This window comes from Poromitra crassiceps, assembly GCF_964638095.1.
Source record: "Poromitra crassiceps genome assembly, chromosome: 21".
NCBI classification, from domain to species: Eukaryota; Metazoa; Chordata; class Actinopteri; order Beryciformes; family Melamphaidae; genus Poromitra; species Poromitra crassiceps.
The window spans coordinates 14,173,639-14,187,607 of record NC_139638.1 but is presented as its reverse complement, the minus strand read 5'-3'; the positions used below and the strand labels follow the sequence as shown (position 1 = coordinate 14,187,607).

General features: G+C 42.8%; 1 protein-coding gene across 1 annotated transcript; it reads left to right on the top strand.

Annotated features, from left to right (window-relative positions):
• The first annotated feature begins 378 nt into the window (after window positions 1–378).
• LOC310795565 (uncharacterized protein) lies at window positions 379–10,053 on the top strand. Its single transcript, XM_083657638.1, has 2 exons — window positions 379–7,357; window positions 7,464–10,053. Exon 1 carries the CDS (start codon window positions 409–411, stop codon window positions 7,348–7,350), a length of 6,942 nt encoding a protein of 2,313 aa, XP_083513764.1. The 5' UTR covers window positions 379–408; the 3' UTR covers window positions 7,351–7,357; window positions 7,464–10,053.
• The last annotated feature ends 3,916 nt before the right edge of the window (window positions 10,054–13,969 follow it).

Sequence of the window (13,969 nt, the reverse complement as noted above, 5' to 3'; positions counted from 1 at the left end):
TCAGCATGTAATGTTTGTGAGAGTTTCCTGTTGACTCAAGCCCTGTATCTGAATCTTGTGGACTTTTTCACTGGGCATGGCAGCTCTGATGACACTGATGCTTCCCTCATAGCCAAAAAATGGGCTGAGGATAAGGTTTCAACTGAGGATCTCTTTCTGATAGAATTCCTCGGCCAACTCACAGCATCACTACAGAGTACAGTTGAGAGAACCACTGTGTTCATATTAAAGATGGAAATCCAGTGCTTGAAGCTTCTCTTATCCACACTCACACATCTAAATGGCAAGGAAACTCACTCAGAATCCAGCAAAATGCTCCTCAGACTTGTGGAAACAAACCAATGGACCCCAACAGAGGCAGTGGCTCTACTCAAAGCTCTGTCACAGAGATATACAGAGGATGCTCCAATGAATGAAGTCCTTACATTGGTGGTTGTGTATGACATGTCACCAGAGTGGACCGATGACGCTGGACGCTCTCTCATCCAGGCTCTTGACTTTGTTGGCCCTGAGAAATTCCAACAGGATTTCCAATTGTCTCTCAGAAGGCAAAATGAGAGCAGTCTAGTTGCAGCTCTAGCAGAATTAAAACAGTCCAGGAATTTGGATGATTCTGTGATTGATATGATAAAAAACATTATCACTGATGTCCTGCAAACTGCAGAAAAGTCCCCCCAAAATGTACAATTTCTCAAAGAGACCATGAGAGAGGCGAAGAGGAGAAGAGAAGCGGAGGAGAGAATAAGGAAAGAGAGACAGAGAGAGGAAGAGAGAAGAAGAGAAGAGCAAAGGGCTAAAGAGGCCTTAGAGCCGCAAACGAGGGATGAAGAGAACAGGAGGAGAGAGGAGAAGAGGAGAAGAGAAGCGGAGGAGAGAAGAAGGAAAGAGAGACAGAGAGACGAAGAGATAAGAAGAGAAGAGCAAAGGGCAAAAGAGGCCTTAGACCCGCAAATGAGGGATGAAGAGAACAGGAGGAGAGAGGAGAAGAGGAGAAGAGAAGCGGAGGAGAGAAGAAGGAAAGAGAGACAGAGAGACGAAGAGATAAGAAGACACATTCAATTTGTGAAAAATGCTCTGTCTCAGCTCTGCAAAGCAGTTTTTGACACAAAAGGCTGGTGGCCCACAGTGAAGCAGATGCTGCGGTGGTGTGCGTTGGTGCTGACTGAGAAGAGTGGAGAGCTGGAACTGGTTGGTGTGGAAGAGGACCCGTGTGTCACAGCCATGTTTGCAGCCTCACAGGTCTGCATGGGAAACAAACTGGACATTGTGCTGAGCTCTAACATTCAGTCAGAGGAGCAAACTAAGGAGTGGTCTGCTTTCTACAAGCACATTGGAATTTCTCTCAACACAAATATGAAGAAAACCAATGCATTGCCCCAGGACATCTATAAAGCAGACATTGTGTATGGTACCATGGATGACTTTGTCTCAGATTACTTTCAGTACGGCTTAGAGGTGATGGAAACAGGGAATCCTCTGCCTAGTCGTGGATTCATCATTGACGTAAGATGTCTCAGTGCCTCCCATGATCTGGAACTTTCGAGGCTCAAGGACAATGAGCGCCTGGCATTTGCGGCAGAGATCCTGCAAAGCATCATAGGTAAATTTCACAGTGAGGACATGGAACTGAGACAGGGCTTTATTAAGGCTCTATTTCATGTGCTCCATGGCAACCTAAACAATGACACAAACAAAGTCGCCATCTCACAGAAAGTTACTGGAAAGGAATTGCCTTTGAATGAGGTGTTTCTTCTAAGCTGTCTTGAGAATCTCCTGAGAGTTCTTACTAAAGAAACAGAGCCTGAGAAACCCAGGTCATCTCTTGCAGGCAAATGGTGTTTGGAGATGTTATTTGCCTGTGCAGTGAAATTCCAAGAACCTACTACTACAAACGAAGTCTTCCTGATGGTTTCAAATTTTGAGGAACAAAGACTTTGGTCACCACTAGAGGCCCTAGACCTCCTTGGAACATTAACTGACCACCATTATGATGAAGGCTGTATTTCCATCATGAAGATTTTGCATTTGATGGCAACATATCGGGTTTCTTCCAAGTGGACAGATGAGAACAACCAATCTGTCCTTCAGCTCTTAGATTCATCTGGAACTGAGAATCTGATCCAGCTTTTAGAGAAAAGCTTCAAAGCTGAGAAATCAAAAAGCATTGAAACTCTCATTGATGAAATCAGGCAGATGAAAGACATTGATGAACCAACACTGATGAAAGTGCACTGTATAGTAAATCATGTAACAAACCTGATTAAAACTGGTGAAATTGAAAACCACACAGATGTACAGCGAGCTAGGAATCTGAGTCACAGCACAGAGACAGAAGACCTTCAGGAGATTCTGGCAGTCTTATGCAATGCTGTGCACCTTCGTGTGGCTGAAGGTAGGTGGTGGCCCAGAGCCACTCAAATGACAAGCTGGTGTCTCTTGGCCTTGGCTGACACAGGAAAACTGCTGGAGATGGGCACCGGAGAAGGGAAGTCTGTTGTCATAGGAATGTTTGCAGTGCTGCATGTGCTAAGGGGTGAAAAAGTAGATGTTGTGTCCAGCTCATCTGTGTTATGTCAAAGAGATGCAGAAGAATTTAAAAACTTCTACTTGTACTTTGACATCACAACTGACACAAACACAAATAAAACCAAAGATGAAGATCGACAAGAATGCTACCAGAAGGATGTGGTCTACGGAACTATCGAAGCCTTCGCTGCAGATCATCTTCGCCAGATATTTGAGATGAAGAATGTGAGGCCTGATCGCAGCTATGAGTGCATGATCATCGATGAAGTGGACTCATTGCTGCTGGACCAGGGAGTGCAGCTGACCTACCTGTCCAGCCCCATGGTCTCCATGCTACACCTGAACATCATTCTGACCATGATCTGGAGCCATGTCAGCCAGTACGGCTTCCTGTCTACAGGACACCAGACACTTGTACAGGGTCCCCCTGCTTCATTTTTCAAGGCCATATTTGACTCAATTGACACAGAAGAAACTGAAATTAAAGACCCAATGGACATTTTACAGATTGCTGAAGAATGCAACATTGTGCCGAAAGGATTTACAGAAGATATCTATAGAAGTGAAAAGGATGAACTTCTTAGAAAACTGAAAACTGTGAGTCAGGATTCTATGGTGGATTTCTTACATGAAATTGAGCAGTATGTCCCCTATGGTGTTACTGTTTACACTTTAGATGACAACGGATTGCTCGATCTTAGAAAATCCAGCCCAAGCACCAACCAGAACATTCAAGACGTTACATTCCTCGTTTTGGAAGAAGGCTTGTGCTGTCCTCTCTATGATTCAGAAGAAATTCTCGTCAAGCCCATAGCGGAGTTCATATTGGAGAAGATCCAATACACCCCATGTCAAAACACTAAAGACAAAATCAGCATCCCTGGATTCCTGAAAGATCTGATAGAGACGAAAGTGTCAGTGTGGGTCGAGAATGCATTTCTGGCAATGAGACTGACGCAAGGACGAGAATATGTTGTGCAAAATGACAGTGTCTGTCCCGTGGACTTCAGATCTACTGGTATAGTGGAACTGAATAAAAAATGGGGTGATGGTCTGCAGCAGTTTGTTGAGATTAAACACCAAACCAAAATGAGCACAATTTCAACAGTGACAAACTACGTTTCTAACATCTCCCTTTTTGAAAAGTACAATGGGATGATATATGGAACAACGGGCACACTTGGGAGCAAAACAGATATCATGTTTTTGCAGGACCTATATCCAAATCTCTTTCCCTGCAAAATGCCATCATTCAAGAGGAAGAAGTTATTTGAGGTCAAAGGTGCTTTGAAGACCTCAGATGAAGAATGGAAATCTGAAATAAAACGTGTGGTGATGGCTCAGATTTCCACCAATTCATACAGAACTGGAAGAGCTGCCCTGGTGATCTGTGAAACGATCAACAAAGCCAAAGATATCTATGAAGAGCTGAGAAGCAGCATCCCAGGTGAAATCATTCTCTACTGCCGCAGTGACGACGACAGTTTAAGCAGAATAGGCAGGAAATTGCTTCCTGGTGATGTCATTGTTGCCACAAACCTTGCCGGGCGTGGCACAAACATAAAAGTTTCCAAAGAGGTGAACAATAATGGGGGATTATTTGTGATCCTCTCCTTCCTTTCTGCGAACACAAGAGTGGAAATCCAGGCTTTTGGCCGAACTGCTCGCAAAGGTAAACCTGGATCTGCTCAGATAATCATGTCCACTGATCATCTGCAGCAGTCCTTCGGGACATTGTCTTCTCTGGAGGAAGCTAAGAGCACAAGGGATAGACTTGCAGCAGAAAATGTAAATAACATGACATATGACATCGCTGAGTTGAGACTGCGGGAGGATCTGTTTTCAGAGTACTGCATAACTCTTCAGGACATCCACAGGAACACAGATGTAGATGAAACAAGAGTTGTTGCTGCCATCATGAATGAATTCTGGGGAATATGGCTGCAAACAAAATCAGAAGAAATTGACCAGTTGAAAAGAAATGAACTGGAAAAGAGCTTGAAAGGTGATTTGGCTCTGGCGAAAAGTCAGTCTGAAAGTCAGATTTCACCGTACTCTAGCATTTATCACTACATCAAATTTGGGAATATCGCACTGAGCGAAAAGAAATGGGGTGTCAGCAGCAGCCTATTTGAAAAAGCCATGAAAGATGAAAGTTGGGGGGCCATAGCTTTTTACAGTCATGCATACTGTACTATAAAGCAGAAGAAGGCAGATTACCTCACTAAGGCCGAAGATGATCTAAGGAAGGCAAAGGAGTCTGTGAAGTACATCATTGGAGAATCCATGGTCTGTCTCCAATTTGTAAAAATGTCCAATCCAGACTCCAACAGCAAACCAACCAGCCTTGAAAAACACTTCACAACCAAGTGCACCATGTTGAGTTACTTGGATGAAAACATCAGTGAGGCCATCAAAAAGCTGGAGGAAATGAAAGAAGCAGGAAAGGATGCAATTGCTAGGAAAACATCAATGTTCTCCCTGGTGTCAACTGCTGATGAAGATCTCCAAGTGGAAGCCTATAATCTCTACCATCAAGGTCTGAAATATGTCTTTTCCGTGGAAGAAAAACCTTCTTTCCCATGGGGAGCTGTAGTGGTGTTCTTCCTTGGAGTTTTACAGATTATTGCAGGGACATTGATCACTGTATTTACGGGTGGTATATTAGCTCAAGTTGGCATGGGGCTCATCACTGAAGGAATATCAGACGTCATCACTGGCATAGAGTCCATGGTGACAGGAGAATTCAGCTGGAAATCATGGGCTATTGATAAATCCATTTCTATTGGCTTATCTCTCATTGGGTTTGGAGTCGGAAAGCTGATTGCAAAGGGCTTCAAAGCTGTTAAAACAGCAGTTACACTTTGGAAACAGGTTAAGTCTGTGCCAAAGTTTCTGACTGGAGAGATTAAAGACGGTTTAAGTGTGGTTGCAAAGACAAATATGAAGAATGCAGTAATACACACCGGTAAAACAGTCGCAGAGGAAATGATTGGTTTTGGAATTGGGAAGGCAGAAGAGGAAATTCTGACACAAATACTAGATGCCATCAAACATGAGGTGGAAAAGGGAATTGTTGTTGATGTTAAATCCAACATCGAAAAAGACTCTGCTTTATTTGCCTCCATTATACTGTCACACCTTGAGGACAACCAAGAACTTTCTGATCTCCTGCAGAACGAGAAAAGGAAGAGTGGACTCCTGGACATTTTCAACGAGTTAAGCGACATTGCGATACAGCCTTTCTTTGCAGACCTCAGCTGGCAGAGCCAGCTTAACTCATCCATCTTCTCAGTGATTGACGCAGCCACCGAAGAGGCTGAAGGAAAAACACGTTTATTTCTGATGGGCATCAAAGCCGTCCACATGGCGGTACTGGGAGCAGAAGCCCTCCATACAGCGCTCACCCTCTCCAGCAAGTTTTTCTTAAACCTTCACAAACAGCTGACTAAATTTAAAGGACAAAGGGGCTTTTCAGAGAAAGTGAAGGTGAAGGATCTTTTTGCTTCAGACATTGAGATGCTGAAAGAATTCAAGCAGGATGTAGGCAATGCCATCAGTGCTTTATTGGCTGATGCTATGGTAGAAGTGTTCGATCAGAAGTTCTCCAGTCACCTTGTTTCTTTTGGCCTAGACAAAGTAAATGGCGTCATTGGCGATCATGTAAGAATTGGCTTAAAGAGTGAAAAAACGGAGAAGCTACTCAAAGAAGGACTTAACAACAGCTACATGGCATACATGCCTGTAGACAAGAATTCTCCACATGTAGGGCAGGCAGGCGAACTCTCACAGTCACATGCTGAAAAGATCATGGATACCACAACGCCGGGTACCATTTTCGATATGAACATCTTGTCAGAAGTCATTGCTACTACAGTTGTACTCGTAGCAGAGTACGGTATTGGCGAACTTATCGAAATGCAGGAAGGAAGCACTGAAACTTCCAGTGAAACTGTGACACTGTTCTACAATCCAAAAGGCAAGAGCTGCCTGTTTCGCGCTTTAGCGAAAGCCATGAAGCCGGAGGCCAGTGATGAAGAGATTAGTTTGGAAGCAGATCGCCTCCGCGCTGTGGAGGCCGACGCCCTCCAGAAACGCCCCGGCCTATGGGAGCCTTTCATCCTGCGCAAAGAGTGGAATGAAGTCTCCAGAGGAGGAGACTGGTATAATGCAGAGGGAGCTGCCCGAATAGTAGAAAGCAAAGCAGTGCTTCAGAAAGAGGTTGAAAAAATAGGACGCTACGCAGATTTGATGAGAGATTATGGAGACTCAGGAATTGTGCAATTCATCAATGCAGCTCACCAACCACCAGTGAATACCCTAATATGGTCCATAAGAATGAACAAGAAGAGCAAATTAGGTGCAGCCATGCTTGAAGTGGCAACAAAGTCATCTCCTCTGGATACCAAGCTAATTCCTCGTGAGCTTTCATCTGTTTATGTGCCTAAAGAACTACGCCAAGAGTTTCCCAGTACAAAGTCAAAAGAGTTCAGAATGTGCGTGGCTACTGCCATAAGCAAGGATGATGTTGTGGCCACCTTCAAACTGACAACCGTTGGTTCAATGCCCAGATATCAGCTGGATAGCACCAAGAACTTCAACAACTTTCAGGACCTCGACCCAATGAGTAAAACCAGACTTGAAGTTTTTAATCGCAATTTTAAACAGCAATCTAAAGACATGGTACAGGAATGGTCCAACAAGCTTGAAGGCAAGGATGTCCTGAGAGAGGCACATCTCCGGGAAATTAATACATGGATCGACAAAAGGGGCTACGAGGATCAAAACGATCCATTCAGGAACAAAGTCTCCAACCTCCAATAATGAAAAGGTAACATCACATTTAATATCATCATCATAGTTGCCAGGCACATATTATCATATTATATTATCATATTAACGTAATCGGTGATCACCTCTCTTGTTTCAATTTCTAGGTGTCCGCAGCCTCTACCCTGATGCTGACTCATCTCCAACGCCATTCCCTTCCTTTTCTGCCCTCACCCTCTCATAGAGCAAGATCCCCGTTTTCTGCCCCCATCTCTCTTAAATCACGATCCCCGTCTCACCCAATTATTCAACTCACCTCAGTTCTATATTAGGACAGGATTGGCTAATTCCACTACAAAAGCTTATGATGCAGCGAGGCAGATCTTTGCCATGTTCTGCCTCTCTGTTCTGCCTCTCTGTCAATCTGCCCTTTCGCCCAATGCTTTTGTATAGATGTCCATTACCTCCGCCCTCCGTACAGCCTGGTGGTGGACATTCAATTTGACCCCGCATTTCCCAGTTTATTTTCAAATCCTGCAATAAAATTACTACTGAAAGGCTTTTCGAAAGCTTTTCCTTCTGCCCCTGATCCTAGGGGCCCCATTACCCTCCCCATGTTGTGGCAGATGTTAACCTGCCTCAGATGGCATTTACTCCGCCTTTTTAGACTCTCTTAGAGTGTGTGTTTTCCCTAGCTTTTTCATGGGTTCCTCAGAGTCAGTGAATTTATATTGTGTGTATATAAATGAGCATGGTTCGCCCACATCTCCTCGAACCCCCCTGTGGTTTGTCATCACATATCCTGCAAGCCAATGAGCACATTCAGCGGAGCAGTGATGTCATCCAGGACACCACGGCTTGATGCAGCCAAATAGAGAGCCCCAGGAACGAGTCCGGAAAACATCGATGATAACACTTCCGGGTTCTTCACTGTTTTCGGCTATGGGGTTTTTGAATGGGTTTTTGGCGCGATGCTTCTAATAAGGTCTCTGGGCAATGCAAGCTTAATCAAACAAACCAGTGTTCAGTAGGGTAATCTTCACACATGAGGACCACTTTTATGAGTTTTGAAGCTTTTACGTGCCGTTAAAAGGGCGGCTAGCTAGCAAACGGCTAAATGAGACTACACTGTTGAGTCGACGGGGATATTATACTTCAATAACGTCATCACTTCAAAGGACGAACACGGAAATTCTCTTTCCCTCACCTGGTTCAGCCCGGGGTAATCAGTGCACAGCAGCGCACACATCATCAACAACAGTCCAGGTTGAGTGGTGACGTGACGGGGAAGCCTATGCTACACTGTGTGTAGTTCTGGATTAGCTTAGGATGAGCTTTTTACTTCTAGGGCTCGCATTTACGCTTCAAAACTCATGAAAGTGGTCCTCATGTGTGAAGATTATCCGGCTGAACACTGGTTCGCGTTTGATTAAGCTTGCGTTGCCCAGAGACCTTATTTGAAGCATCACGGCAAAAACCCATTCAAAAATCCCATAGGCAGAAACAGTGAAGAACCAGGAAGTCCGGGACTTCCGCGTTCCAACTACAAAAATACGTCATCCCTGGGGCTCTCTATAGCATCGGAGCAGGAAGAAAAGAGGAAGTTAGAGGCTATTGCATTATGATATAATTCAGTAATCACAAGGTTTATAATCAGTTAAGTATAAGTGATAATCAGGTATTGTTTATGTAATCAATTGATTATAAGTTGTAATGGGGTGTTTTGTTGTAATTGATGTGTTGTAATGTGTCTGGTAGATAATGTGAAATGTTTATAACCATGTGTAAAACTGTAGGCTAGTAAGGTGTTAATGATTAAGAATCAGTAACTAATAGGCAGTCAGATACAAGAATTGGTGAATGTATAACAGTCAGTGTATAATCAATGAGATTATGTGTGAGCCTTGACATCTTGGCATCACGTTGAATAGGTTTCACAGGAAGATGCTATTGGCATCATGTGGGGGATTTCAATTGTCCATTTCATAGAATTGATTTCAAAGCATAGGGATAGTTGCTTCCTCATTATGACGCCACAATTGAAGCAACAGGTCTGCACATGAGAGAGAGAAGAGAAACAGAAAGAAGTTTCACTCAGAGTGGCTGCTAAGCTATTTTTAGAACGGAAAGGCCCCATAGCCACAGTCAATTTAATCTGATACAAGTTACAGTAACTAATTAAAGTATACTGTGGCCATACCAAATGTATTGTCTTTTGATTAAAGGTGATGCATCCGATTTACATTAACTAATTAAAGTATACTATGGTCATGTTCAATTTATTTCAAGTGAATTAAATTCAAATGGATTTTACCACGCCACAGCCATATACGATACGATATGATACGATACGATATACTTTATTGTCAGTTCACACTGAAATTTGTCTTGCAAGACAGCGGCAGTCCCATGCACAAACACATGACAAAGAGAACAGAACCAAAAAATACAAAGATACATACACACATACAGCACACAGAGAGCACTGGTCACTGCTCCACTGACCCTCGGCCATGTTCTTGATTAAGCCTCAGGATCGACTGATTCTGTGTTCTGTTCATATGTGATTGATTTGGTTTGAATTAAATGTAATTGATCTAATACATGATTTAGTAAACATGGGATTTTGGGAAGTTAATCAAACGGAGAGGTGGAAGTGATTTTAAGAAATCTAATTCATTATGGTGTTGATTATGTTATTGAGTGCATTGATTAAGATGTTGATTGTTGTTGGTGCATAAGACTGTATTGAGATGTTCTGTGCTTAAGCTTTGCTCTATTTCTTTCATTAAAGCAATTTATAATTCTTAATTGAGTCCATTTCCTTCCTTATTTTAACAAGTGTCTACTTAGTGTTAAACAGCCTCTCCTTTGTGATGAAACAAGTTTAAGTAGGTTTGCTAGTCTGGTTCACATGATGAAAGTTCTTAAGTGTTAATTTGGGTAGGAGTCATCACTCGTTTTCATTCAACTACAGTGACAGGGTAAAGGCATAAAGTTAATTTATGTCATCACTGGAAAACAGGTAGTGCTGCTCTTAGAAAGTTCAATATAACCTTGGCCTGAAAAGTATATTTCTGACCAGAAACACCAAACAAATGCATGAGGACAGCTGCCGTTAATTCAGGTGATTTCTCATAAGAGGTGTCAAAGGTCACGGACAACCTCTAGGGCAGTGGTTCTCAAATTTTTTCACATGAGGGACCCCTAACCTGACAAAGATTAGACCACGGACCCCTATTTGGTAGGATTTTGTCCCACGGTCCCCCATATGATAATAAGATTGATGCTTTTAGATGTGTTATTACAGAAAGTGTATAAAACTCATTACCAAAATAGTCATTGTGTTACTTATGAATGGAATTATAGCGAAAATAATTTACCCCCCTTTTGGCTGAGGACCCCCTGGAACCCCGTCAAGGACCCCTGGGGGTCCCCGGACCCCCATTTGAGAACCACTGCTCTAGGGAAGAGGTAGGTTCAACTTGAAAATTGCAGGCACTGAGAGTTGAGCGTGTCGTCCTCTCACCCAGCTTATAAATTAGTTCGACGCTATACTGCTAAAATGTCCATAACAGAAATTGCAGATGGGCTAATTATGACCACTTAATGGAGAAAAAGTGGTACCTGGGTCGGAAAGCTGTATGGCATTCCGAGCATTAAACAGAACGAACGTCCCCTTCTACTTTCGACCCCTCACGTGATGTGACTTTTTCTGATTTAAAGTTTCATCCTGGATATTATAGTCTCTCCCTGAAACATGCCAAAGCGGGCGGTGCCTGCTCATCGCCCGTATTCAATCTCCTTTCTGCCCCTTCTCGTCCATAGTCTGATATGTTAAGCTTAGACCCCATACTAGTCCCTCTGTCCCTCTTTTCCTTATTTCGCCCCATCATCACATGACTGGATCCTGGTTCCTTCATCATTTCAAGCCAATTCCTCAGAATTGTAACCTCCCAGCAGAGAATTATTCCAGTCACTCATTCAGGATCTGGGCGGCCACATCTGCTGCCGTGCAGGGGGTGTCCTCTGCCTCCCTTCAACAACTGGGCTCCCAATGCTGTACATGGCACTTGTCATTCAGGGTGTGTAACTCCCTGCTCAAGTGACATCACTGATGACATCACAATTGCTCGAGTGGAGTGACATCACTGGTGATGTCACAATTGGCCTATCGCTAAGTCCCACCCCAAATGCAGACGAGCAAATCACAGCGCGTGCAGCTCCACAATACACTCGGACAAACTGAGCCTAGAGCTCCATAGAGAAGCATAGAGAAGCAGAAGAAATCGGGATTCTCTGGTTTTATGGTGTTTCATCCAGTTATAAGTTGAAAAAATGGTCAAACGATGTGCATGGGGGTAAATGCAACATTACGAGGTATCCTGGGAGGCCAGGCAATGGATAATAATAAACTAGTTAACGTAGATCCACTCACATCCACAATGCTGCCGTTTTGCTTCATCAGACAGTCATATGTATTTTAATCACTCTGACGTTTACCACCTGTTGTTATGCCCAAATAAGCTGTGCTTCCTGTGTGTTTCCTCTTCCCTTCATTTCTGTATAAATAACAATGATTTTGTGCTTGTGTTTCGAGCTGTCTCTCCTTCACACTATGAACTGTGTTGTTTGAGTCAAATAGATTTCCTGCATTCTTTGATAACTAAAGAAACATAGAAAAACAACTTTTGTTTGTTGAGTCCTTTATTTCAAGAAAGTCCATTTTTCTCTGAGACATTTTTCCATAACACTGATATCATCATCATCATCATCACTTTATTGTCAAACACAAGGTCCATTAGAAAACACACAATACATATAAAACAGGTAACAACACAATAAGAGCACCTAACATTTCTACAGTAAGGCACTGTACCAGTGTTGATCATGTGTGTGATACATTTCTTTATGTATTAAACAATTAAAACAAAACAAAAAATATAAATAAATAAATTTAAGGAATGTAATAAAAATATGGGATTAAGAAGGCATGTTCCCAGGACTTTCGCAAAGTTTAATGTTTTCATTTTCATGTTTCATAATTTTCAGGGCAGAGTTGAGTGACCATTTGCATTGATGCTGAAAGAAATGCAATGACAACATCTTCATGAAACAAATATCCATGAGTCCACATGATGGGGAGGGGGGGTGATTAATTTGTCATTATGAAGTAAATCTGTTCCTCCAAGAACAGCCAGAGGGTGGAGCTGTGGCCTTGTGTCAAGAATGAAGGTAATATTGTAAAACTGTTTGAAACCTATTGGCTACATTTGAAATGACAGGAATTACATTTTCTACACACACAAAATGTTTAAAGATACTGATAATATTTTGATTTGTTTAACAGGAACAGGGACCAACTAATTGTATTTTGTTTGCATAAGCTGCATAATTTTATGGTCTTAAATACAAAAGTTCAAAAAGCTCTATAGCCTTAAATAGCCTATTGCTTCTGCATTGTTGTCTTAAGAGTTTGTACTAAATTGTGACCCATGTTGAACCTGTCTGCTGACTTGAGTTCTGCTGTAAAAAATATATATATCATAGTTATCTGTGGTTGCAAATGATAATAATGTGTTTGCTGTCATTGTCAACCACTATTAGGCCTATCTGTCTTAGTGCAGACTAGGGAGGATGGCTGCTGTCCATGGTGCTGACCAGGTTACGGTTTGTGCTATGGCAGCTGGTACATGTGGGGAACTTGACAACAATGTAAATCCCTCTCTGCCCTTGTGTGTGTGTGTGTGTGTGTGTGTGTGTGTGTGTGTGTGTGTGTGTGTGTGTGTGTGTGTGTTCAATGCATCGGCATCGGCAGTTGAGGGCTCTTGGTTGCTGTGTATTCAGCTCCAAAGGACCCCCAATTTAGTCCACATTAGGGCGACAGACCCCCCATTTGATATTTTGACTCAAGCCCAAATCTGTGATCGTATCATATTATTATGATTTAATCTGTGATCGTATCATATCATTATGATTTTGTCCAAAATTCCATCTGTATTGTAGGTAGAGAGATCAAAACAGTCATTCTTCTACATTCTGTAATTGTGTTGTACATGAAATAATGAAGACATTAACAATTTATCAATTTGCTGGGGACCCCTGGCCTGGAACCATATCTCAAGGACCCCTGGTGGTTCCCGGCCGGACCCCACGTTGAGAACCACGTAGCCTACTGTAGGCCAATCAGTAGGCCTATGTGAGTAGCAGTGTATGTAAGCAGTTAATGTTTGTGTGTAGAAACAAATTATAATAATCACTGAATAGGCCTACAAAAGGAAGGGGAGAGAAATATACTATCCCATACTCTGTCTCCACCTCCCTCCCTCCCTCCCTCCCTCCCTCCCTCTCTCTCCCCCAATTAAATTAAATTCGCTAGATGTAACACAATATTGCCAACGCATCAAGTAGGCTACAGTATGATGAATAAAATGACATTTCTGTAAAAATAAAAATAAACTTGTACAAATCACCTCTCTCTCTCTCTGCCCCCCCCCCCCCCCTGCCTCCCTCCCTCCCTCCCTCCCTCCCCTCCGTCTACGCAGGCGCAGTACAGCGCCCTCAGCAGTGGCGCTGATGTATTGCAGTTTAGTAGGCTGAAAATAAACACGTCACGTCCCCATAGAGACAAGCTCCTACAACAGGGCTGCCCCACCACACTACTCCTCATTAT

Excerpts from the sequence above, each read along its gene's own strand:
- LOC310795565 (XM_083657638.1), top strand. The coding sequence starts at position 409 with ATGAATGAAGTCCTTACATTGGTGGTTGTGTATGACATGTCACCAGAG.